Source organism: Gymnoscopelus braueri, assembly GCF_963280865.1.
Source record: "Gymnoscopelus braueri genome assembly, chromosome: 17".
NCBI lineage: Eukaryota > Metazoa > Chordata > Actinopteri > Myctophiformes > Myctophidae > Gymnoscopelus > Gymnoscopelus braueri.
The window spans coordinates 45350452-45377545 of NC_137617.1; the positions used below are offsets into that span (position 1 = coordinate 45350452).

The 27094-nt window shown below is 40.6% G+C and overlaps 2 protein-coding genes across 3 annotated transcripts in view; both read right to left on the reverse strand.

Annotated features, from left to right (window-relative positions):
- Window positions 1–7732: 7732 nt before the first annotated feature.
- The window catches only part of LOC308104779 (caspase recruitment domain-containing protein 8-like), a 34836-nt gene continuing 15474 nt past the window's right edge, over window positions 7733–27094 (reverse strand). The window contains exons 5-14 of one of the 2 annotated variants that reach the window (XM_080455305.1): window positions 13403–13452; window positions 13043–13269; window positions 12045–12295; window positions 10471–10590; window positions 10239–10374; window positions 10045–10131; window positions 8855–8917; window positions 8537–8569; window positions 8110–8355; window positions 7733–8016 (exon numbers count right to left, since the gene is read on the reverse strand). In XM_080455305.1, coding sequence (XP_080311431.1) covers window positions 7997–8016; window positions 8110–8355; window positions 8537–8569; window positions 8855–8917; window positions 10045–10131; window positions 10239–10374; window positions 10471–10590; window positions 12045–12295; window positions 13043–13269; window positions 13403–13452 — 1233 coding nt within the window. In that variant the 3' untranslated portion in view covers window positions 7733–7996. Of the gene's footprint in view, window positions 8017–8109; window positions 8365–8536; window positions 8570–8854; window positions 8918–10044; window positions 10132–10238; window positions 10375–10470; window positions 10591–12044; window positions 12296–13042; window positions 13270–13402; window positions 13453–27094 lie in introns of both variants that reach the window. The other variant, XM_080455304.1, reaches the window with a different exon arrangement.
- LOC308104781 (GTPase IMAP family member 9-like) lies at window positions 16653–19540 on the reverse strand. The gene is made up of 3 exons (XM_080455308.1): window positions 18854–19540; window positions 17487–18152; window positions 16653–16755 (listed from the first exon to the last, which is right to left on the reverse strand). Coding segments are annotated over exons 1-3 (1227 nt in total). The 5' UTR covers window positions 19413–19540; the 3' UTR covers window positions 16653–16753.

Consider the following 27094-nt stretch of genomic DNA (forward strand, 5'->3'; position numbering starts at 1 on the left):
GGCCAAAGACCCAGGAGTCTGAGAATCAAAGAGAATCAACATTCAAGAATCTCCTCTTCTTGCTGACATTAAATACCTCATCAAGTCAGGTGATGTGTCAGTCCAATGGTCAACAATGGTCCCACGAAATACAAGCAGTCACTTGGAAATGCGCCCCCCCCCCCCACACTGTCCAAGACCTTCTCATAACCCCTCATAGTCCCAGGCCCAGGAATCTCCTATTTTTTTCTGCCGCCAACAACAATACGTAACGCCTTCCTGGTTTAATGTCTTACTCCTCTATACAGTACTTCTGTAGATAGACTTTGATCCACGATCTGCTGTCTATTACTAGTGGCAGAGATACAGATAGCTATACCTGCTGAAAATCCAGTTGTAACACTGACATTTAGCAATAGTGCCTGTACTGCCTGTGAATGTATTTTTGGCCCAGCTAGGGCCCACGCAAAAATAAAAATTTGATTGTTTCTGACTTGCATCGTTCCCGTGTAGGCCAGCACAACGGGCAGTTTCAATTTCAGAAACAACCCTACATGCAAGTGCTATGAATATACAGTATAGTCACAAATATTGCATGGAATTGTACTTGGAATGTATTAAACAGCTTTCCTTCAAATTGTGTCAAGCAAAGTATAGCCTACAAGGCGGGGAGAGAGGGGAGAGAGGGAGAGAGAGATGGGTTGGAGAGAGAGGGAGAGAGGGCGGAGAGTGGGGGGGGGAGAGTGGGAGAGAGAGTGAGGGGGGAGAGAGAGGGGGAGAAAGAGAGAGAGGGGGGAGAGAGAGAGAGAGAGAGATGGGGAGAGATTGAGGGGGAGAGAGTGAGAGAGAGTGAGGGGGAGAGAGTCAGAGAGAGTGAGAGAGAGTGAGGGGGAGAGAGAGATGGAACAATCCGTGTTAATGTGTGGTTAATTTATATATTTTGTTTGTACATGTCTCCTCTAGAAAATGCAGTGAAAAGTGACAAGCGGATCAGCCATATCAGCCAAAGTATACAAGGGGGGGAGAGAGGGAGAGAGAGATGGGTTGGAGAGAGAGGGGGAGAGTGGGGGGGAGAGCAGCCGTCTGCAAAAGGTTGGTGTGCCTGGAAAAAGAGGGTGGCACTTGAGAAGGCCCAGAAGCGCTTCGAACTTCCAGATCACTGAGTGCCAAACTCGATGGGGCTCCAGGCTGCTCATGATTAACAGGATCCTGGAGCAGAAGAAAGCACTGCCAGATTCCAGCCAGCACTGCCATTTCAAGATACACCACAACATTGGGATCCCCCTGTATTTGTCAAAATACTTCCAAAATGTTAATGAAGTCCATGATCATAACACCAGAGGCAGCTCCACAAATCATGTTCAACCCAGATTTGGCTCAACTAAGGGAATGAACTCGTTCTCATGCTATTCATCAAAAATGTGGAATGCCCTACCAAAAGGAGTAAAGGAGTGTAAAACCCTACTCACTTTCAAAACTGCCCTAAAGATACACCTTCAGGAGGCTGCAATTCGAAAATGGCCCCTGTCTAAGTCTTAACCTACCCCCCTACCCCCCCCCCCCCCCCACCTTCAGGAGGCTGCAATTCGAAAATGGCCCCTGTCTAAGTCTTAACCTACCCCCCCTACCCCCCCTTTTTCATTTTCTTCTTTTGTATATATTTTTTTCACTCTTCATACCAGTAACCTGTAAGCTGATTGTATGACATTCTGTATAGTAGTGTGTATATCTGTCTGTCTCTTATATGTCATCATGATTTGTGTGCATGGGGTTCTCATCTTAAACAAGCTCAGTGCTTAATGAGTCTTCCAGTTTAGTAGACCTTGTATTGTGAATTTGTACTTCCATGTACTGTTATTCTCATGTCTTACTAAATAAAAGTACATCAATCAATCAATCAATCAATCAGATGTCCTCTCAGCAGCGTTGTAGTGCTTATTTTGGAAGTGGGGGAGCACACCACTAAGACCAACTAAGAATGCTTAGTTTTCACTGTTTCTACAGTTAAAATATCAAATAATAATAGTCATATCGTATCAATATCGAGATATCTGGCATATGTATCGAGATATACATTTTTGTCCATATCGTGCAGCCCTAGTGTGTGTGTGTGTGTGTGTGTGTGTGTGTGTGTGTGTGTGTGTGTGTGTGTGTGTGTGTGTGTGTGTGTGTGTGTGTGTGTGTGTGTGTGCTATGCATGTAACTTAAACATGTCCATATATAGGAGGAAAATGGGTAAATGGTACAGCGGGGGTTGGGGGAACTCCAGGTGTTTGTCATAAATCATACCTGTCACAATGTTCTACCCTGGCTGTAATAAGTACTTCATGTCCTGTACCTCGTTGGTGGTGAGACCTTCGGATAAAGACAGTGTGTGCGTGTGTGTGTATACCATACATGGGCAACAGGCAGCCCGGGGGCCACATGCGGCCCCCACCTTCACTTAATGCGGCCCTTAGGTTAATATCGGAATACTGATACTGTATATTACTGCTGTTACAGCTGTTACAATTCCAAACATGCAAACATGACCCGCTTTAATTACTTCAGTCTATATTATAGTAGCTTAATGACAAGTATTAATACAAATCAGGATTCCAATTAAAAAATAGCAAAAATAGCAGATCTACAAGCTCAAAACGTGTCGCAGGATCGGCAATTTTTCCTACTTTTGTGTGACAAAGAATGGCGAAGTACGGCATCGATTTACGAAAAAAGTTAAAATGCGGAGACAGTATATGCAATGTGGCCCTCTGGAGTGAGTGTGGAAATATAGTGGCCCTCTTCATCATCAAAGTTGCCCACCCCTGATGTATACTAATGTGCAACAACATAATAATATGATAATGTATTGTCAGATACAACATGTTGAATGAGCTTTTGACATGTTTCTTTCCTAAGTGTATTATAATTCTAACATGAATCTACCATTTCTTCTGTTTTTTTGTTTTGTTTTGTGAACAAGCAAACAAACAGATACTGTATAAAGAATGATGATAGCAAACAACATGGAAATCCAAAACACCAAGACTGGATCAATGTTAAACAAACACAGGGACAAAACACAAGCACATAAGCTTTTACATTGGCCATTTTATGCAAATATATTTAGTGTTGAGGGAAAAAACGAGGGAGCCTAGGATAGACCCCTGGGGGACCCCAGTTAACATATAGGGTTTAATTATTTAAGGATTAAAACAGAAGGAGAGGGTTCATAAAAACATAATATCATCACCCACACACCGAGCTTATGCATACATAAACTTCTCAAATAGAAAGAGTGCTTTTTCAACAGTTTGTTGAAAAAAATAAAATGTATATTTCCGAATTGGTTCCTTTTGCCAATTCGTAACTGGGAAAGACTGATTTCAGCTTTGGTGCACCTGAGTCGGTGAATGAAGGTTGAATGAATGAATGAAAAGTATATCCTCTTAAGACCCAAGCTCTTGTTTGGTATGCATTTTTTCTTTGCTATCTGGACTTATTGGGACCTGGAGTATAACAACTAAGCATTGTCTTTTGAAATCATGTCTTTTTGAGAAAAATGTTGTCCACATAGGGTGTTCCGGCCTTAGTACAAAAGAAAAAAAAGTACAAAAGTATTGCTATCAAAATATACTTAAGATAGTGTAAGTGATTTACTTTTGATAAAATAAGTGTTCTATATTGTGATAGTACTCATTGCTATAGAGTGTTTGTTCAGTAAAAGGAGTCTCCCATGTCTCTCCAGCTCTTTATTAAACAGAAAATACATTTTCAGTGCCCTCTCCTGATTGGCTTAAATGCTGTCACCTACCTGAAAATGTGGAGAGACTGGAGAGACCCCTGTGACCGAACACACTCTCTGTAGCAATGATTACTATCAGAATATAGTACTTTTAAAAAATATACAGTATCACTTGCCCTACCTTTAAAGTGCCAAAAGTATAAAGTACTCATTATGCAAAATGTCCCATTTCACAAGTTTTCAAATGTATACAAATCTTTTGAAAATAGCAGATCTACAAGCTCACAACAACAACAAGAACAACATGGACAATACAACAACAATGAAATGAAGTTGAGACACTCACCTGTCGTCAGGTATAAGGCTCTGGGTCGCGTCGTAACGTGTGGCACAGCCTGCTGTGATTTCAACTGAAACTCAGTGATCTGATGAGACTGACAGAGAGTAATCAGTGAAGCCACAACTTGTTGGGTTTTGCTCAGTCAGCTTATAGAGAGTATGCACATGCGTCACTTTTCCACCAGGACACACACCCCTCATCTAGACTGAGTGGAAAAACATTGAGTAGCATGGAACATTGGAGTTTGGAAGCGCTCGTTGGAAATCACTCAACGGTACTGTTTGTAAATTGCACACAATGCAGGAGGCAACAGGACGTTGCGTTATTGAAAACGAGCGCTTTTTCAAATGAATAAAACATCTTTAGAAAATAGCACATCTACAATATTTGCCTCTGAGATGTAGTGGAGTAGAAGTAAAAGTATTGGAAATTGGAAATACTCAAGTAAAGTACAAATACCTCAAAATTTTACTTAAGTACAGTACTTAAGTAAATGTACTTAGTTACCTTACACCACTGGCTGCAAGTACAACAGATACAAAATAAAGAGTCTACTTTACATTCAACAGCCAGTGCAACTCTGCTACAAGTAGAAAAAAGTGTCTGTGTAACTTTCAAGTACAGGAAAATGTTAATTTATATAAGCCATTGGCAAGGCAAAAATGACTCCTTCAGGGTGACCCAGGTTCTATCTAGACCAACAGGTTTTCGTGCAACGACTATACAGCATACAGATGCAAAACAGCTTCTCTAGAAACAACACTTTACAAGTGAAATATACATTTTCAAATTAAACACAATTTACACGTGAAGCCAGACAGGGTAACGATGCCCCGTTTTCAGTCATTTGTTATTAAAACACAGTGCGTCAGGTAGGCAGGCTGTTTGTAAATGTTGAGCAGCTAACAGCCTGAGCTACTATGTGGAGATGACCACATTATACCTATCTCTCTAAAAAAAACACCCAATCTACAATAATTCACTATGGAAGCTATAATGCATAATAGCGTGTTCCTTCAATAAGGTACAGCATCAGGTGTAGTCAGTCAAGTGGTGGCAGCAGTTCGAAATCATCTTCTGTCCATTCTGTGTGTTTATACGGGCTCTATGTACTGTAGTCGGCAAAGAAGTTAATGTATACAAACACAGACCACCGTCATCTACCGTCACTCTCTAGTCTTAAGCACGTTGGCACGCACTATAGGGTTGAAATGGTTAATGTATGTTTTGTGATAATATTCAAAATCATTTTAAGTAACTAAAGTTTTCATATAATTGTAATGGAGTAAAAGTACAATATTTGCCTCTGAGATGTAGTGGAGTAGAAGTAAAAGTACTGAATATTGGAAATACTCCAGTAAAGTAAAAAATACCTCAAAATTGTACTTAAGTACAGTACTTGAGTAAATGTACTTAGTTACTTTACACCACTGCATACCGTGATGATAATGGGTTGGCAAATGGTTAAACAAGGCCTTCTATAAGGTTTGAATATATCACTAAGTCTTGCGATGCATGAAGCATTGTACTGTCCTCGCTACGTGTACATTAGTGTACATAGTTAGGCAGTCAGCCAAACTCCTTTCAAAAAGGACATGGGAGTCAGGAAATAGCGTCCAAGCTCCTGTGTTTTATTGTCACACTTGTACATCAAGAAATGGAGTAAAACTATGAAAAAGAAAGAAAAAGACAGGCTGTAACAAACTAACCAACCAACAAACAAACAAACAAACAAGCATGCAGGTGAACACACTGAGGTAATCTACACACAGAGAATGTAAAATAAATCAATTATGCATGAAATACACCCTAGAAAGTTGCCTACAAATCAGAAACTACAGTCTCCTGTAGGAACAGATGCCACTTACAGACAATGCCTGTCGACAGCTCAACAAGAGATGGTGAAATGAGGAATATCAGAGCACACACATAATAAAGAGCACATTTACACCTATGTGCTTCTCCTAATCAGGACAATACAGTTCACCTGTTGTATAAAATAAATTTAAGGGCCAGTAGGTGACTCTGGCAACACTTGCCATTATGAGGGCAGAACAAGCATGATACTTGAGGTGGAAAAGTACAACGTTGCTCTAAAATAATTAAAATTATTATGCAAAAAAAGTGGCTGAAGACAAGGGAGCTGGCATTACTTTCAGTTCCCTGTATTGATATGACAGGTGAGAGTTTCAGAAGGGGGAGGAAGTTGACATTTAACGGGACGCGACGGGACGTGGCATAACCCCATGTTTGCAACTACTTTCGCCTGCGCACTTCACCGGGTATGGACTAGTGTACTTAAAGTACCAAAAGTAAAAGTACTTGTTATGCAGAATGTCCCAAGTTATAAAAAAAATCTTTTGAAAATAGTAGATTCTACAAGCGTTGCGACGCATAGTGAGCTTGTAGATCGGCTATTTTCAAATGGCCGAAATGTATATAGGGCTGAAATGGTTACTCTATGTTTTGTCATTTTAAGCCCTATGAATGTCCAGAGGTGTTTACCAAAAGCATAGAGTGCAACCACCACCTGCTGAGCTCACTGAGGCCCTGAAAAGTACATCTGTGTCACACATACAGTATAACATGGATGTTTGCCAAAAGCAGAGAGCGCAACAACCACCTGCTGACTCACAGAGGCATCAGAAGTACATCTGTCACACATGTAACATGGATTACTACATTACTTGAAAACATTTTGGCCATTTGAAAATAGCAGATCTACTGTACAAGGTCACAATGCGTCACGATGCAACGCATTGTGAGCTTGTAGATCTGCTATTTACAAAATATTTATTTGAAAACTGGTGAAAACTTGTGAAACTGGACATTCTGCATAATGAGTACTTTTACTTTTGGTACTTAAAGTACATTTAGAATTCCGGACTTTTACTTGTAGCAGAGTATAATAATTCCTGTGCGGCCCTTTGGATTTTTACCTCATGTCAAATTTCCGTGTCATCCTACACAGTGCAAAGGTGCCATTTTGCCAAGAACAATGGAAGTCCCTTCGGGACACTTTTGTGAGGGAAAGAAAAGAAAATGTTATATAACAATAAAGCAATTTGTATTAGAACCTTTCTCTTTTTTTCTTTTTGTAATTCACATTTTTAATTAGGAATTTGTAGAACAGATAAATGCATTTCACATTACAGCATTGCTTTTCTATTCAGTCCACTTTTCTATATATGCTTGCATCGTTATGCAGTCTCTGTGTGGAAGTCCCTCTTGATCCCTCTGGTCCATTATTTTCCTTGCACACTACAATATCTTCATGTCTTTCAATGTTACCTTAAACTTTACATTTTTGGTGTGCAAAATCAACATGCACACCAATTACACTGCAAACAAATACAAAATAAAAAACACACTTTACACAGACATTCACTATGTGGGTGTGATTTTGACAGCCTCCTGGCCACTTCAAGTTTTCTCTGCTCCTTCTCCCTCTTTCTCTTCGGCCACAAACAACACCAACGCCAAAGCCCTTTCTCTAGACATCTTTTTTTGTGTCATCAAGCAGCAGCAATTGCGATCGCTCCTCGATAACTGCAGCAAGCAGCAGCTGCAAAAAGACTATACACAGCTGACATCTACAGTACGTCCATTTGAGCCTCTCGCGGAACTGCCCATTTCCCGAAAAGCATTATGATCAGTCACCAATAAGGCATGCGTGCGGCATGAGTTGCTTCACGTCTATGTGTGAATGAGGCCTACAAGATCCTGTGCGTGTTCTGCTAGTCCTGAATCACACTCAGAGCATAGAACCGTGAGTGAAGTTGTGGTGTTGATAAAAACCAGTCTGTTTGCAGTCACTGCCAACATGCACCTGTTGTTTCACAAAAGCGTTCTGGTTGTTTCCCAGAGAAGCCATCCGGTTGTATGGATGTGTCTGGGATGTTCGAGGTCAGCCAGGTTTTCAGCTATCACTGGGAACTAATACAGCATGATTATGTGCCCTGATCTTCTTCTGGAATTTGAAAAACAACAAAGAGAAAAAGCATGTCACACACGACTCCAACAGACTGGACTAAAAGCGTAATTTAAAGTTGTCGGTTCTTACCCATATCTTCCAAAAGAAAAGATTCATGCTGTTGCAGAGAATCATAGAATGCTGACATTGCTCTTTTTCCCTTTTTACATGTAACATCAAGCAGGATTCTCATTTGTTCGGCACTGGTCTTTGCTTCCTTGATTTTGCTGTAGGTTTCATTTGCGAAAATGCGCTTTTGAAGAAGATCATCTGCTATGCTCAGAACCTCTGTGACACGCTGAACTAGCGCACTCCTGTTCTTCTCCACAAATTCAGCTTTCATGTCTGTGAAAAAAGAAAAAAAAGATTGAAAATTATTACTTGACTTCTGCCCTCAGAAATGTACAGGTATACTGAACTTGTTCAAGTTTAATTATCGCACTATCCGTTTAATTATTCTGTTCTTAGTTTGATTTCAGCGTTGAATATGCAGGTCAGCCACAAGTTATGGTCTTACCTGTTGTCTGGCTAATCTGGGGTTCTTTCACACCTGATGGATTTGAGAGAAAACACTAATCAGTTGATACTGTAACAGAAATGACTCATGTTCATGATGTGAAGAAAACACAATATTCAATTAACTAAATCAGATGACATGCCAATGATGACGGAATAAGTTCTCTGCTCTGAAATTAGTTCTCTGCTATTTTGCTGGTGTTCTTTTGCCCATTTGTCACCGCCAGTAAATCATTTGCAAATCAAGAAACAAGGTTGACTTTTGGCACATTAAAAGTCCATGGATTGCTCTTTTTTTAAATGTTATCTCATGACATACCTGGCTCATTTAGGAGAAACTGTCTCTTACTAGTGATTCCTTCACCTGGTGTATCAGATCTGACTGTAAGAGAGATGGAAAGTACTGTCTGGTTGTACAATACTGAAAATCTAAACAAATTAAATCTAACTAGAAAAAGTGCTCCTCGGAGCACAGGTCTCCGCAAGGTCAGGTAAGTTATTGTGGCCTCCTGGTGGCGCTATAATAGGCCAATGTGAAAAGTGTGGCATTTCTTCCTCGGCCTAGTGGGAATGTGCGTGCAAATTTTCACGGAAATCGCACGCCGCGTTCATGATTTGAGACATTTTGTTCAAAACGGACCAATCCTGCAAACTTTGGAAGTCAACCTTAGCCAATCAGGATGGAATATGAAATATCGGACAGATGCGTCTTGATCACATGACTATAGAGATACTGTGTACCGATTTGCGTGATGTTTGGATAAAATCTGAAGGATTAATATCCAAAAATGTATTTGACATAAGTCGGCCTCCTGGTGGCGCTGTAAAAAGCAGATGTAAAAAATGCAGTGCAGATGTTTTTCCTTGGTCTCTAGGGAGTAGGCGTGCAAAGTTTCACGCAGATCGGTGCAGTTATAGTTAAAAATGCAAATCGGCCTGTTATAGCGCCACCATGAGGCTGATGTGAAAACGTTTAAGTGCCATTTCTTCCTCGGCCTAGTGGGAATGTGCGTGTGCAATTTTATGGAAATGGCAAGCTGCGTTCATGATTTGAGGCAGTTTGTTCAAAACGGACCAATCCTGCAAACTTTGGATGGTAACCTTAGCCAATGAGGATGGAATATGGGAAATCGGACAGATCAGGGTTGATCACGTGACTATAGAGATACTGTGTACCGATTTGCATGAGGTTTGGTTAAAAACTGTAGGAGTAATGGGAAAAAATGGGTTTTGCACAAATCGGCCTCCTGGTGGCGCTATAACAGGCCCATGTGAAAAATTTGAGGCAGAGGTTCTGAATTGGCATCCAGGGAGTGTGTGTGCACAGTTTCGCAGCGACCGGGCCAACGGTGCCGGAGATTTGGTGGTAACACACAGACAGGACGGACGGACGGACACACGGACGGACGGACGGACGGAGGGTAAAACATACTCTCTCGCCATGCCTTTCGGCCTGGCGGAGACAATAATAATTATTATTATATTGTAAGTCAAATCGATCACACTTACACATTTTCCTTTTGCTTGGGCCTGGCTGAGTCCGACCAAGTACTTGTAGTTTGCTTGGCTTTATCTCTGTGACAACCACCAAGTCACCTGACATGAGAACAAAATATAGGCATTCAGAAATACTGTACACTGCGAATTTCATTCATAAACATTCTACAAGTGGATAGGTAACTGTGTACATAATAGGTACCTACCTTGTCGAATGATTGCATTCCATGCAGTAACATCAGTACCACTCACTTTAAGATTAAATGTGAATGGAGGTGGCTGCTCATAGTATGCTTCAAAGAAGCCTCTGATTGGAGTTGGTGCCAGAGTGAATGGCAAGTACTGCACAGACACATAACATTAATAATTAACTTATATCACACATTCATAAATACATACAACATGTTCATAGCTGCACCTATCTACACAAAAACACACCTCAGGATGAATTTCTCCTCTTGGCTCACTCATCAGGTTGTACTCCCCATCTACCAGGAGACAGAGCGGATTCTTGTCAACCCGGTTGAAACGTCCCTTCTTTACCTTCTTCTTGATGTCCTGCCACGCACAAGGACAACAGGTGGACAAGGTGATGAACAATAGGAGAGAAGGAGGGAAGACAAAAAGGCAGTCACTTCCTTCCAATTAGAAGTTAGATTGACAATAATATAATAATAGTAGCAAAAAGTGTGTTTTTAAGAAAACGCAAAATGGTGGAAAATCTTGTGAGGCGGAATAGGGCATAGCCTATATGGGGAGTTGCATCATGAGCCAAGGAATCCAACTAACTATGCCATAGATTATCTGTTCACAGGCACACTGACTGACTGACACATTGATGGACGGATGGACGGACACACAGGACCGCAAATATAGTCTCTCTCCTCTGGCCGTCCAGCCTGGCGGAAACAATAATATATGAAACAATAATATATAGTTATCTAAATATTGATGACAGCTGGGTCATTGGAAAATCTAATCAAAATAATTAAAGCATGTAGTTAAGAATCGAGAAGGTTTTATCTGTCACTAACTTATAAAAGTACAAGCAGCGAAATGTTGTTGGGACTTGTTGTTGGGAATAAAAAAAAAGTGCTACTGTACATTCTAAACTTAACAATATATTAAGAGAATAAATAATAATATAATAGAAAAATATTTATATACAGTTAGAACAAATATAAGATCTCAGCTTAGACAAGATCTTAGGTACATTGGCTTATTAATATGTAGCAGTTCCAGAAGTGTACAGGTGTAGGTAGTGTGTATATGCATATCTTTTTTTTTGTATCCCATTTTTTCACCCAGTGCCAATTGCATAAGCTGTAATCCTGGGCACTACTCTCCCTCTGCCAGCCTGGGGAGACCCCGAACTGAGCTCATGCTTCCTTCAATGCATGAGGAGTGAGCAGGCTGCTTCTTATCACCTGACAGGGGGGAGTCTTTTTGTGTCTGCCCATGTCCTCATTTAGTGCTCTGACAGCTCAGCATTGTGTTCAATGCATGTATCCAAAACAGCTCATATTGAGGCATTCTTAGCCTCGATCTCCAGGCTTTTATTGCTTAGTTTTGCTAAAAAATAAAAGCCTGGCCCAACTATAGCCTGTACTGGGTATGAGGAAGTGTTTCATTTCCCAACCAACCAGAGTGCAGTGGGCGTTGCTCGTAATGTTGTGTTAACGGGGCGGGGGTTGACGGACAGATCGGTGAACCAATGGGATCAGGCGCCGTCTCTCGCCGGCTCTATACACACGCCCCTTTATACACGAAATCAGGAGGGTTGCAGCAGGCTAAGGCATTCTTAATCTAAATTATTTTGGTGGTTCTACCCTCTCTGGGGGTATAAAAGAAAAAGGTGGAGTGAAGTGAAAAAAACATTAAATGCAATTGTATATCCTTATTTATCCTTCAAGAGCTCTGACGGTTTATTATTAAAACAAACAAACAACAAACGAGAATGTTTCACATGAGTATCATTATACAAAAACCCTCCGTCTTTGTGGCCTCCTCACTTTAATATCTGATGAGTTGCAGCTGGAAAGATAGATGCGGAAACAGTGAGTGTCGATGCTACTCCCCAGATCCTCGTAGACCAGCACTGCTCCGTGGTGTTTACCCTGCTGTGCGTCCAGGGCGATGGCACCCACGGGTGACAGGGAGGACACCGGCCACTTCAGATGACTACCAGAGTACTGGACCCTCTCAATGACGGGATTCTTGCCAGTGACGTGTAGGACACCGAATACCTTCTCACTTTCCTGGCCTGGGTGAAGATAATGGGAAGGGAGGATAGAGGAATAGTTTTATAGAGACAACAGAACAAAATGCATGGAAGCCAGGAAAGGCTGAAGACAGACAATAGTGTGACAGAAATATCGCTGTAGGATAGTGTTATTTGGATTCGCCATATTGTAAAAAATAATATTAGACATGGAAGATGTTTAGCTGTACAGTCAATAATAAATATCATTAGCTTCATAGCATAATTGCCTAACTCGTATTTTTAAGGTTTGAATGCTTGTTACATTCAAAATCATTTCTGCCTAAGTCAATTTGGAATGTAACAAGCATTCTGATTGGCTTAGGACATCAAGGCTTAAGGCACCATGATGCAGCAGTGTTATAGCCTGGCATTGGCCAGACTGATAGCGTGGATTCACTCTCACGTTCCTCCCCGGTATCAGTCTGGACTTCGGCCGATAGGGAGCGAGTATGAGAAATCAGAAAAAGATTTTGATGCTTTTCACTGTTGTACGGACAGCAGTTGAAAGTAACGCAGTCACTGATTGGCCCCATCATTTTCTGATTTCTCATACTCGCTCCCTATGGGCCGAAGTCCAGACTGATACCGGGGAGGAACGTGAGAGTGAATCCACGTCATCAATTTGGCCAATGCCAGGCTAGCAGTGTTACTGTAGGAGAGTAGAGCTAGGCAAGAATGTCAATTTGACCAAAAAGTGAGGCAATTATGCTATGAGGCTAACTGTATGTCAGAGCCAGAAATTCTCACCAGTCAGGCACAGGGAGTGGGGGAGCTGGATGGACTTGAGGGCAGATGCATCCTTGTTGACTGTCTGTACGTTGAATATGGGGCCAGCGATCATCCAAGGGTTCTGGACGAACTTGCTCAATGTGGACCAGGACAGGATGGAATAACCCACCAGAACTCGCTTAGTCGCCTCAAATATCAAGCCTGTTAATGCACACTCATATGTCCCCTCTCCCTCCAGCTGAGCCCTAAGGAGTGCACATACACGCACATATGCACGCATGCGCGTACACAGAAATCAAAATCAAAGCCTTATAAGGAATAAGAAGAATATAATTAAACTAGTTGGGCAGATTATGTCAAAGTGATGTCCAGACTCACTGCAAGCATCCTCTGGAGAGTTTCTCAGGAGTGATCTTCTTGCCGTAGCTCTACCAAGCAAACACACACACACACACACACACAGGTGATCATTTAGGATCAAGAACAGTCATACATACGTACAGTATTATGTTGAAGGATATCTCCTCATCTGGAGAGACAAAAACAATAGTTACACATCCAAGATATTGTTGATATTGGATATTTTCCATTGAAAGGTTCAACAAACTTCAGGATCAGGGGATAGAATGTAAGAGTCATCAAGTCAAATGTTATCATGATGGGAAAGGGAACAACATTCTGAGAGAGGTGATGTATTCCAGAGTTTGTCCAGGTGTGGATTTAGACTCATTCATTCATTCAGTCATTTATCTCTCACCTACCATTATCAGCAGGTTTCTTGAGCTCTGCATAGACATTAAAGAGAAAAAAATTATTGGAATGTTATGTGCAATCGTTAATTTTGTATATACATCAGGTTTATTGTATATTGTTTTTTTGTTTTTTTGTTTGTTTTTCTTACCTTTGTCTCCACTTTCTATCTTCATCATCTTCATCATCTCCATCCAGGCTTCTGTAGAGAGTAAAGACAGTGGACAGTTTGTGGATCAGAGGCAGCTTGGAGACTTGAAGTGTAAAAGGGAGATATGGTCCATGTCTCTCACCAGAATCATCTTCCTCCTCTTCCTCTGATGAGCTCTTAATAGACAAATCCTAATAACCATGAGGGGAAATCATAAAACACAACTTTCAGCCAGAGTCGGCCAGTATAAGAAATAAGAATTCTGAATTCTACAGCATCTTTTAAGTAACTATTATCCCAGTTCAAGTGTTACTGAAATATTGGTAAATCAGTAACTCATTTAAGATGTCCATTGTCCAAGGATAGATATCTGTCTTGTATGGACATACAGGGTGCAGTGAGTGCCAGGCACCCATGACCAACACATTGCATAAATAAAAATATAAAATAATCAAAGTTCGGACAAAGATCATGTATGGTGGAAGATTACATGAATAAAGATTGAACGGAGATTGTTAAAAGAGTTGACTCGTTATAAAAGAGGATTTTCACTTTACAGACCTTGTTTTTGAAAGGTCAAAATGATTATTTAAACGTGAAAAATGTGATGTCATGATATATGTTTTGGGGAATTTTGTGTGCTTTCTTTCTTCTCAAATGTCATCTCCTCTCTCTGTATAGGGACAGATAGGAGACCTACTTGAATAACAACTTAGTAATTAATTACATATGAAATTATGTACATTTAGAGTTGTACTCAACATTAGCACAGAAAAAGACAAAGTTGCAAATATTTTTCTAAACTAAAGTTTCATTTTGATGAAACGTCTTAATTTCTCACACTTATCACAGTGTCTGTCTGGGTAAGAACTTCACTCATGGTTCCATATCCTGAAGTGGATGCTATTGGTCGAGGATGTTTGTTCCGCAACCAATCAGAGACCTTCTTGTGAGGTGACCATCTGTATAAACTGCCTGTCTCAAAAGATGTTTCACCACTCACTGCAACAGAAGACAGCAAGACATTTACAATGATAATGATACAATAATAATTATATTATTATTATAATAATTATTATTATTATTACTACTACTACTACTACTACTAATAGTTAACTCGATCTCACATTGATTCATCATCACCACGTCTTCTATTTTCTCCATCAGCTCTGTTACTTCTGAAATGTCCCACTTGAAGCAGTCTAGAACATGGTATCTGTAGCGACATTTCTCCAGGAGCCACCTCAGAGGTTCTCCTTCAGACTCTATGTACTCCTCAACACATCTCTCCCCCAGCCACTGTCCCCATGTGAACAGAACCAGAGTGTGTGTCCAGACTCTGTCCCCCAGCAGCTCCATGAGTTCCTTCACTGATCTCCTGTCAGCTTCAGAGAAACTGGACCTGACATCAACAGTCAAAAGGACAGCATGAGCTCCAGGAGAACACAGAGTCACACCGTGTAGAAGGACGTCTTTGATCTCTGGTGGAGGTGTAGTCGACCAGTCTGGACAGTTCACCACAGTCACATTTCTTCTAGCAACTTGTCTCTGTTGTCTGACACATTCTGTCATTTTGGTCTGGGTTTTAAACTCCTGTAATATGACGTTTACTGTATGTTAGTAATAATAATCGAAACATTCATTCTATTCTGTCCTCAATAAGGAGTTGGTATCGACTCAAAACCATCGAAGCAGGTATGGCGAGTGGTCGCAAAGCAAACACAGCAAAACAAGCCCCTCCCCCAAACTTTGAAAGCCAATCGTAGCCAATTGGAATGGACAAATACGATCACTGACAGTTCATTGGTCACATGGGCCCCTATTTTTGCCACTGCTATACCCACACCCACGACCCAAATCTCTGTTATTATAATTTTCCTATAATCAGCAGAAGTGAGGGTGTCAATTCCTTGTGTCAATTGTGTTCATATAAGATGATAGTCTATTCAAAGAAGACAATTTGTGCGTCGCGCAATTACTCTCCAAATTACACACGCCAGTTTTTACGCAGGAAATAATGCACTGATAACAAAAATATAAAATTCCTTCTAATCAGTAACATGTAGGTGATACATATGTCTATCAAATGTGGTTTGAAAGGCAATCAAAGGCTAAAGCTTAGAAACCAAAGGTCGGGTGTATGTTTTCCATGTTGAATCCCCATGCAGAGCTGAAGAGCTGTGTTGCCAGAATTTGCGAGAGGAATAAGCAACCAGGTCTATGAAAACAATCCCAAAAGAAGCGACTATAAAAGGCCACATGAGCACTTCAAACCTATGTCTGCCATTAGTATATGCTGGCTATTGAAAATATCCGATCTACAAGCTCACAATCGTTCTACCATTATTTACAAGCACCTTTACAGAAAAACAAGCCCAATGTGGCTTATAATAAGCAGACCTGGCAACACTGGCAGAGAGGAGAGTGTATATTGGATTGGGGATAATGGCTTGCGCAGTCTTCTGACTCTTAAAAGCAATGGCATCTGGCACTGTGATTGGTTTTATTATTGTAACGCCCAAAACACACCTTTGCATAATGTAATGGGTAGTGCGGGTGTTTTGCGGGTAAGGCAGGTGTCCTTTTGCACGGTCCTAAATCCCAAATGAGTGGGTTTAGCCAGTCTGGCCCTTTATAGGGCCCTAGATCTCTTTACTGTTTACTGTTTGAGGTCATTCATTATGACACCACATTCATATAATATTACTCACCTTCAATGGAGTTCGTCTGAACACATCCTTCTGCAGTATGATACCTCCAGCTCTGCTCCTCTGCTCCTGCTCTCCACCAACCAACATCAGCCTCACATCTGGTAGCCTCAGATGTTTTCCTGACAGACACAAACTCTACATTAGTTGACTTAACACTGATTGAAATATTTAGGACCTGGATTCAAAGATTGAGTTATATGAATTATTAATTAACAATTCTGACTGAACTGATCGCAGAACAGTAGAACTAATGCATTGCTCATTTAGCAAAACAAAATGTTCAGGCCGCTACATGGCCTTCAAACCTAGTCCTGTGATGCACTGATAAGAGCAATGGTTACCGAAGTATGGCCATTTCAAGTGTTAAACACTGCTATAACACTGCTGCCGAGCAGCAATGCACTTGCAGCACCCAGGTCCACTGTCATACCTGGGTGACTTCCTGGTTGCACCATTGAACTCCACACCCCTCAGAGAGTGTGTGTGTGAAGTTCAACACAATTCCGACAAACCAGAAGTAGGAGGGGGGAACCGGAAGTGATATTTTTTTTATAAAACTGGAAAGTCTGTGGGACCAAGTTTGGAGCCAGTAACATGCTGTCAACTGGAGTTTTGGCTGTTTAAACCCCAGCAGATAGGAAAGCAGAGGGGGTAGGCCTTCAGCAATTACAGCCGTAAGACCACCTACCAATTTTGATACTCTTGTACTATACGAGAAAGTAGGACATTCATTTAAAAAGAACAATAAAAGGTTGAAAGATGGAGATACAATGTTTCTGTTTGACAGCAACGATATATAAATATGTCCCAACATTGAGATTATATCATATAATTTGAGCAGCTGCTTTACATGTGTTCAGTGGTGATGCTTCTTTCAGGACATGTTCCTCAATGTTCCTCTTCCTCTCTGATATCTTCTCACAAACATCTCCATCAAATTCATAGTGTCCACCTCTGTTTCCTGACACCATCTCCTCTATTTTCTCCAGCAGCTCTGTGACCTGAGTGTCATCTCTATTCTTATTGTTGAAGACATGATATCTGTTCCCACATTTGTCAACAAGCCAGCGGAGGTCTTCCCCTTCAGCCTCAATGTGCTGCTCAATGCTTGTGTCTCCCAGTTGGTCTCCATAAGTGAACAGTACTATAGTGTGACTCCACACCTTCTGTGTCAGAAGTGTCATGTGTTCCTCTACTGCTACTCTCTGTGCTTTGGTGAATGCTGCATAAAGAGGAACAATCGGAAGAACAGCATGTGGTCCAGAAGGACAGAGACACACACTGTACTGGATCTCCAGTTTGTCCATCTCTGATGTGTCCTGTAGTGGACTGTTGTAGTACCAGCCTGGTGAGTCCACCACTGTCACATGTCTCCCTGCTACTTCACCATGTCTTACCTCACTCTGCACTGACCTCTGTTCAGTTTGAAAAACATTTCCTCTCAGAATGATGTTTCCTGCTGAACTCTTCCCAGACCAACGCCTTCCCAACAACAGAACCCTGAGGTCAGTCAATCCTGTCAGAGAAAATATTGTTTACTTTAACCACATTTTCAAGTTTCAGTTTCAGTTTTATTTTGTATTGTGAAAATAGCTTATCTACAACCTCACATTGATTTCCAACACGCCAAATTGTGAGCTTGTGTCATATAAAAAAAGTTTAGGTTTAAAACATTGTAGTTAACCACTTCAAATATACTTAAAACATACTTAATTGAAAACAAAAACAACAACAACAATGTGCCCAAAAATAGGGACACCAGCGTTAGCATGTTTAAACAAATACAATATTTGGCAGCAAACAAAAAAAAACAATAATTTTTATTTGCAGTATTAGTATTAGTATTATCTCTTCATATCAGAATCTTGCAATAGTGTTCAAATTTTGCAAATTGTCACTTTAACAAAGTGGTGAAACAGACTTCAATTGATTCGGTTGAGAGTCCTTGTCCTTCATTTGAGTTAATTAGCCCCGCCCCCTATTCTGATTGGTCAATATTTCATAGTTTCCATATTTTGCCATAACTTTTGAATAGTTTGTCGTACAGAGTCATGAGTTGCCACACTGGACTCGCTTGAAAATCCTTGTCCTTCACTAGAGTTACTTGGCTCTGCTGCCTGTTCTGATTGGTCGATATTTGCCCCTAACGTGGGCAGAGGTTTGAGGGCCCGTTCATTATTATCATTATTATTGTTATTAAAGTAAAACAAAACATACCAATATGTTTTGGAATTCTTCTTGTTTGTTTGTGCGCCCTCCTTTGTTCTGCTCTTCTTCTGATAGTTCTCTTCTTCTTCTTCAGTTCCTCTGAGACTTGTTTTTCTGTCTTATAGAGACAACGATTACTAGCCACCATCTGCTCTATCTTCTCCAGCAGCTCTGTGACCTGGCTCCCATCTCCTCTGTCACTAATGTTAAGAACATGGAAGCGGCCTTCACATTTCTCAGTGAGATATCTTAATTCACAGCTAGAGCTAATGAGATCAGGTCTCATGTTGTTTTTATCAGCTACAGTGAACACCACAATAGTGTGCTTCCACACTCGGTCACTGAAGAGAAATCTCATATGCTCCTCTGCTGACCTTCCTGTTCCTACATATGGGATGTCCAATCTCATCACTAGGACAAAGACATTGGGTGCTGGAGGACACAGATACACACTCTGTTGGATTTCTAACTGAGTCAGTGATGGGGTAAGATCTAGGGGATAATGAGATATCCATCCTGGAGTGTCAACCACAGTAATCTTTCTCCCTGACACTAATTCTTGTCTCATGACACTCTTAGATGTTCTTCTGTTTGTTTTAAAAACATGTCTGCCCAGGATGATGTTTCCTACTAAGCTCTTTCCACTGACTGCACCTGCATGTCTTCCCCCGATCAGAACAATTCTCAGTTTTGGCGGGCCGCTGTTCTTCCCTGGTTGGAGAAATACATATAATATTCATAAAGATCAGAGATATGACTAAACCATTAGCAGTTCCTTGGTTTCATGTGTTTTAATAGAACTCGCCTCTGATGGAAGCTGAGGTTCCCCTAGACATCCTGTCTACAGCTGTTGTTTGAACTGCAAAACAATAAAATAAGTCACAGTAATCTATTATCATTATTATTATTAGTTGGCCAAGAACGCAATGCAGCACCCTTTTGTTTTTGTTCGTTTTATTATTATTAGGGCGCCAAGCAAGTAGGTCGCCTTTTGTTTTTGTTGGTTTTATTATTTAGCTTTTTACGAAACTCGGCATACTGGTAGAGGGTCATGGAAAACATGAAAAAAATGAAACTCACAGTCATTTGTCAAAGGGTGGCACTATAGCACTCAATTGAAAATGCTAACTTTGAACAGGTATAACTCATACCCTGTTTGAGCTACAGCCATGACACTTCAATACACATGTGTGTCTCCTCATGCCGAACAACTGTGACCTCAGATCTTTAGATCACCCACCATTTTGAACTATCTCTCCTGGGATTTTTGAGCAATCTGCACGAAAAATTCACGCGAACGATGGAAAAAAATGAAGCCTCCAGGGGCCAATGAATATTAAAGTTTAATGAAGTTGAATGGGTAGAAAGAACGCCTGGGAAATAGAAGGTCACATGTTTGAATCCAGGCCATGGCTAAACCGACTGGCAATGGCAATTTTGATGAAAGACTATAGCCTAATTGGAACACTACGATCTGTCCATGTTGTGTAGATGAAGTAAAACATTTGGCAAACTTTTGTCTTGAAACTGTTTGAAATCTCAAATCTGCCATTGTAAGCAACATAATAAAGACATTTTAATATCTACAATCCCTTAGAACTCTGCTCAGCTGTTTCCAATGCTCATTTGTTAATTGCATGGTCTTTTTTCTCTCAAGTTCAGTCTATTATGTTTCTATATGGCTTATTGCGCATATTGAATATTGCTTTTTCTATATTGCACATTGCATTTCTTGGTCCCCGTATTGCTGCTTGCAGCTATATTTAGGGGACCAAGCACGTAGTGCCTAGGACCCCTTTTGTTTTTCTTAGTTAGGGGGCCAAGCACGTAGTGCGTAGGATCCCTTTTGCTTTTCTTAGTTTTCTTCTTCTTCTTCTTCTTCCGCCGCTCCAGGCCAAATGGTGCAGTTGTTTTTTACGAAACTCGGCAGTATTCTACCATAGGGTCATGAAAAACTGCCGAGAAATGATGATGATGAATTCAATACACATATGCGTCTCCTTATAAGGAAAACATTTGTCACTTTGACCTATGACCTCTGACCCTTAGATCTTCCGCCATTTTGAATTATATGGAAAAACTGTTCAAATCTATCTCATCCTGAGATTTTTGAGAAATCTGCACGAAACTTACATGGACTTTGGACCAATATCTAAAAACCCAGTTGGAAAACAGTTTGTACGTGAAAAATGTAAGCCTCCAGGGGCCAATGAATATTGCAGTTTTATGGAAATTATTCTTCTGCCCCTAACTACATGAATGCAGTGTCATATTTTTACGAAACTTTGTAGTATGGTAGAGGATCATGCCAAATAACGCTGAAACAAAGCTTATTCATATTGGCCAAAGTGGGGCGCTATAGCAGTCACTTTGAACAGGCATAAATCATGCCTCTTTTGGCCTACAGCCATGAAACTTGCTTACACATGTGCCTTGACTCATGAGGAACACATTTGTCACATTTGACCAGTAAGCCCTTAGATTTTCCGTCATTTTGAGCAGTTTGCAAAACACTTAAATCAGTATTCCACCTGGGATGTTGGAGTGATTTGCGTGAAACGTTCAACACACATTCTATGGACCGTTATTCAAAAAAATTAAGCCCCCATCAGCCAATGAATAATTGTAGAATAAAGAGAAAATACAATACCCTGAGTGCTAAATATGATCGCCTCAGCTGGGTCAAGCTGAAAAGTATATTTTCAGGTCTTTATTTAAATTTAAGGTCTTAAGGTGACAAAATGTATAAGCCTAATTAGAATACTACAATCCATCTGTGTATCTAGAAAGATTAAGTATATAAAATTGCTGTTATCATGACAACTTTTGTCATGATAACAGAATTTGTGATACGAGTTTGAAATCTGCATTATAAGCAGCACAATACAGAGATACATTACAATATCCACAATCCCTCAGCACTCTGCTCAGCTGTTCAGAATACTCACTTGTTAATTGCATGGGCTGCTTTGTCTCAAGTTCAATCAATTCTGTCGCTATGGCTTATTGCGTGTATTGCATATTGTGTTTTGCATATTGCATTCCTTGGCCCCCGTATTGCTGCTAGCAGCTATATTTATCATTGTTATTATTATTATTATTATTATTATTATTATTATAATAAGTAGTCGTAGTAGTAGTAGTAGTAGTAGTAGTCATCATCGTCATCATGGTAGTAAGTTTGTTATGTTAATTGTAAACATATAAACATAATCATAAACAACCCTGATGTTGCAACATATCAGTGTCATCATACCTGAATTTAGCAAAATATCCTTAATTTTGGACAGCTGAACCCAGACTCTATTGTAAAAGTGAGCATGTCCATGGGTGTTACACGTATGTACATATGCATCCATGGCCATAATGTTAAAAGGATCCCTGGCTAATAAGCCAAATATGCCTTAAAACATTATAATTGTCCTCTATAACTAAAATGGAAAATTAAAAACACCTTAAACATTTTATTTCTTTTAGAAATAAATAAAACCACTTTCACTCAATAGTCAAGTTGATGATGTGATTTGCCGACGTGTGGTCCAGCCCTATGGAATTTATGGAATGCATGTGGAAATACAAAACAACTTAATACTTATAAGGTTAATGTGAGCATCAAATCTATATTTTAAATATGTTTTCTTGAATTCCATAGGGCTAGACCACACATGGACACATGACATCATCAACTTGCGATGGGCATGGCCCCTATTGAGTGAATGAACTGTTTCTAAAATAAGTAAAATATTTAAGGTATGTCATAAATATATATTTTAGTTATAGAGGGCAATTATTAGCCAGGGATCCTTTTGTAAGTGAATACTAAGTGAATTCTAATTCAGGCCCACCACCAGAAAATCGCCTTATTATTTGTCACAGTCTAATGTTGGCATATGCTCAGTGTTAGTATAGGAAATCAAAGGTTGTTTGGGTGGAGACCAAACAAGTCGACTTGTCTCTGTGCCATCTTGTTTTGACAGTGTGAAGTTAGCCGCTGTGCATGTCTGAGCCATCTTGTTTTGACAAGGTGAAGTTAACGGTTGCGCGTGTTGGTACATTATGAAACTAGCAGCTAACAGCTCTGTCTGCTGTGGAGAAGAGAGCATCATGGGAGGAGAGGATGTGGTCACAAAGAAGGCTGAATATCAGCTCTCTCTCTCTTTCTCTCTCGCTCTTTTCTAGGTCAACTGTATGCATGCAGAATGAGCATGTAAGGTATTGTGTCATATCACCAGACGTATACAGACTTATTATATGGTGCGTTTTAGTCTACTGGATGGAATGCAAGAAACACATGCAAAACTTGCAAGAATTAATGAGCATCTCCAGGAATACATGTCTATTTAAATATCACTAAAAAAAGAATATTCACGTGCGCATCGAGGGGGGGCCCGATTTCGGAAAGCTTGTCCTCACCTGAGAATCCTGTCAGCGGCCCTGGCTACAGGCCCAGTTATGAACCCATTCTGAAAAAAACTAAATTAATCTCATGAATTCCAATCTATAGCCTATATTGTCCCACTGGGGACAAATTCAACAGTCACCAGCAGTGACTAGTTAATGGGCTGCTTTATAACAAATTCACATAAAACCTTCAGCCAAGATTTTCTGATTTTGAACCATAATCCTATAATTCTAGTTTACTTTCTACGTACAGTGCACACAGTACATTCCTCTCTCTCTCTCTTCCTCTCTCCTCTCGTCCTCTCTTTTCTCGTCCTCCCTTTGGTTGTGTGGGTTTGTGTCCCATTGGTACAATCGTAATTTACCCTGTACGGATTCACGCTCTAGTAAGGCCTGCCACTAATTCTACAACCGGGGACCCGCTCCCCGGAGTTTCTTTTATTTCCCACGTGGCAGGTCCATGGACCCCCAGCTGCGGCTCAATACTGTGACTGCGGACCGGGCCTCTCCATGGAGCACGACCGTGGATTTCTACTACATTACACTATACCACTACACTATACTGTATATTATCTTAACATTCTTTTATTATACCATTATATACTGCATACACACTATTGCTGTACTATATTATATTATCATATACTATCTTACACTATTATATTTGCTACTATTGTTATTGTTACTACTTGCACTGTATCTCTTTCTGTCTCTCCTCTGTCTGTCTCTCCTCTTTCCCCCGACACGGTCGAGGCAGAAGGCCGCCACCCTAGAGCCTAGGGTCTGCCTGACGTTTCTTCCAATTAAGAGGGAGTTTTTCGTTGCCACTGTCGCAAAATTGCTTGCTCAGGGTGGGATGTCGGGTCTCTTCTCTACATGTAAAGTGTCTTGAGACAACTTTTTGTGATTTGACACTTTAATAAAATTGAATTGAATTGAGTACATTCAGTCTATTTCAACAAGCTGGGGAAACCGATTCTTACAGGGATGCAACATTTGGCACAACACTGGCCAGCAACCTACATGTTCCCCTAGATGGTGCACATCAACCACCACACATCAGACGTGTCAACAACAATAATAATAATATAGGACCCACGCCTTGGGGCGTTATTTGTCACAGTATATTTGCACATACGTGAAATTTGTCCTTTGCATTTCACCCACCCTATCCACGTGTTTCCAGTGTCCCATGGGGCATTGAGGGAATTATGAGCATCACTTCCTGTTGTCAGTCATTCTGGACAGACTGACGACAGGAAGTGATGCCCATAATTCTCTCGGGAAACTTGTGGATAACAACTAGGAGCAGTGAGCAGCCATTGTGCGGCGCTCGGGTTAAGAGTCTTGCTCAGGGATACACATCAGGGACACACATCAACACATTGCTAGCCTGGCCTGGAATCCTACCTAGGACAACCAGGGGCTCTGGCTCCCCAGGCGGGCTCAATAACCACTCAGCTATTGCCGGCCCCACACTGTCTCTAATGAGAGATCCATTTTGAAGACACAACAATTATATTTAATGGATATTGAGAAAGTCCAGCCAATTCAACCTCTCTTTCTTTCAAATCGTTTGGACCACTAATATTCAAGTTATTAGACAGGTTATAGTATTTTTAAAATGTTAGTGTCATATCTATGTGTATGTGTACGTTGTATAATTAAGTTCTTAAACAAAGCCAACCATGTGTTAGCTATACAAAATGGTACCATCCCCGTCATTTATAGAGTAGTATTGGTTGCTCTACACCCCAGAAAGTATTACAAACGCTCATAATTCAGAGGGCCACTGGGCTCTGCCCATGTATAGCTGGTGCCGAAGTAAGACAAGCTGTTATTTGCCTATCAACAAATCTTTCACTAGGATTAGCCAATCAGCTACCTTTTCAAGTGATTTATGACAGTGTTACAGCATTCTCTCCTCTCCCGCAGACTCACTCCCCTCCCCCTTCCAATGCCATAATACAATTATTTTAAGCAGTTTTGTTTATCGTGGTTTAATTTACTCCAGCATAGTAGACATTTAATAGTCAGAAATAAAAGCAATATAAGGTAACATACTCATTGTCTTACATAGTTTTTCGCAATAAAAGCTCCAGACACTTCAAAATACAAGCACGAGCACATTTTTTCCCCCTAGTTGTTTTTACTGTTGGACAGTCATGATGTGGATGGATCATGTTTACTGTCACACAAAATATCCGTTCTAAACCTGAACAAACCCTCATATAGTATATTATTTGACTTCACAAAGTGCTTCCAATAGACTGCATTCAAAAGATTTCATCAGCATCGTCTTATAATAGTATAATGTACAATATAGTCATTCAATTATATTATTGTAAAATGTATCACTATCAAACGTATGTGTTGGTTTTCTGGTACAGTCCTTACCTTTAAGGTAAGGTTTAAAGTCATTCATCCAAGGTCGTTGGAATTTATATGTTGAATGTTGTAGTTGATCTGTAGACACAGCACCAGGTACAAGCTGATTCCTGAGTAATACAATGTTTCCTGGTTATATAGTGTTGAGCTGGGCGGGGAAACACAGAGAGATGTCAAACTGAGAGCCGTCCCCCAGATGTTTTATTTTATTTATTTATTTTATGCGTGTCTTACTAAGCATATCTATCTAGAAACTCACACTTAGTGTCTATAAGAGATCCACTTCACTCTGTTCTATGGTCAGACATAAATGTCATATTAACAAAAGGAAATTTATATCTATTAAGAGCTTTGCTCTATGCTGCTCGTTTTTCAATCCTTAATAAATGGATTGATCGATGACAGTCCTCCAAGTGTCCTACTATGGTTTGAAAACGTGTTAAGTTTAATTCCCTTGGAGAGATGCTCTACAGGGTACCGTGGCCGAATTTGTAGAAGCATGGCTGCCATTAGCACCATACAGAATATAGGGGATGAGTGGTCAAATGTCTTGTGTATAGGAGTGACGGAGGATGCCAGTTAGTTTTCATACTAATTGGGAGGCAGGGGATGGATACAAATGGCTGAGCTGTATATGGAAGAGATGATGTTGGCAGCAATATTGTGATGATTATTAGTGTGGTTGCCCTAACATGTTTTTTTTTCTCCCCTGCTGTTTCATGGAAACGGCTGTATCTTGAGTTAACTTTTTTTGCCTTGGATTTCGCAAGACATGTTAGTTTCAGCGTGCTGCTAGAAGAGAAGGGGCCATCGCGGTTGGATCGTTTTTACTGTCGATGTAATTACAGTGATTACACGTATATTTTTTCACCAGATTATAAGTAACATCTGGTGATATGACACAATACCTTACATGCTCATTCTGCATGCATACAGTCGACATAGAAAACAGAACATTCTCTCTGTTCAATGCATGTTTGTGCAGAGACCTGCAGACATTGGCGCCAATCCTGTGGGTGCCGGGGAGCCCGGGCACCCAAGGAGAAAGTCGAGCACCCACAGGGAATGTGTCGGTCGGATGACTACTGTGTGATGCTTTGTAACGTGCACATGCATGATGTACCCGCTCTGATACTGTGTGTTATTGTGAACAAATTTCATGTTCTGCTCTCCTGAGAGCAGACTAGGATGTTCGTCACAAAGAAGAAGCCGTTATTGGCAGTTGCATACGTACATCCTCTGCTCTCATGAGAGCAGAGGATGTGGTCACAAAGAAGAAGCACCCACACCCACAACCGTTAACTTGACCGTGTCAAAACAAGATGACGCCAACATGCACAGACTAACTTCACCCTGTCAAAACAAGATGGAACAGAGACAAGTCGACTTGCTTGTCTCCACACAAACAAACTTTGATTTCCTATTTTTGTTTTCCTTTGACTAACACATCTGGTCAAAATT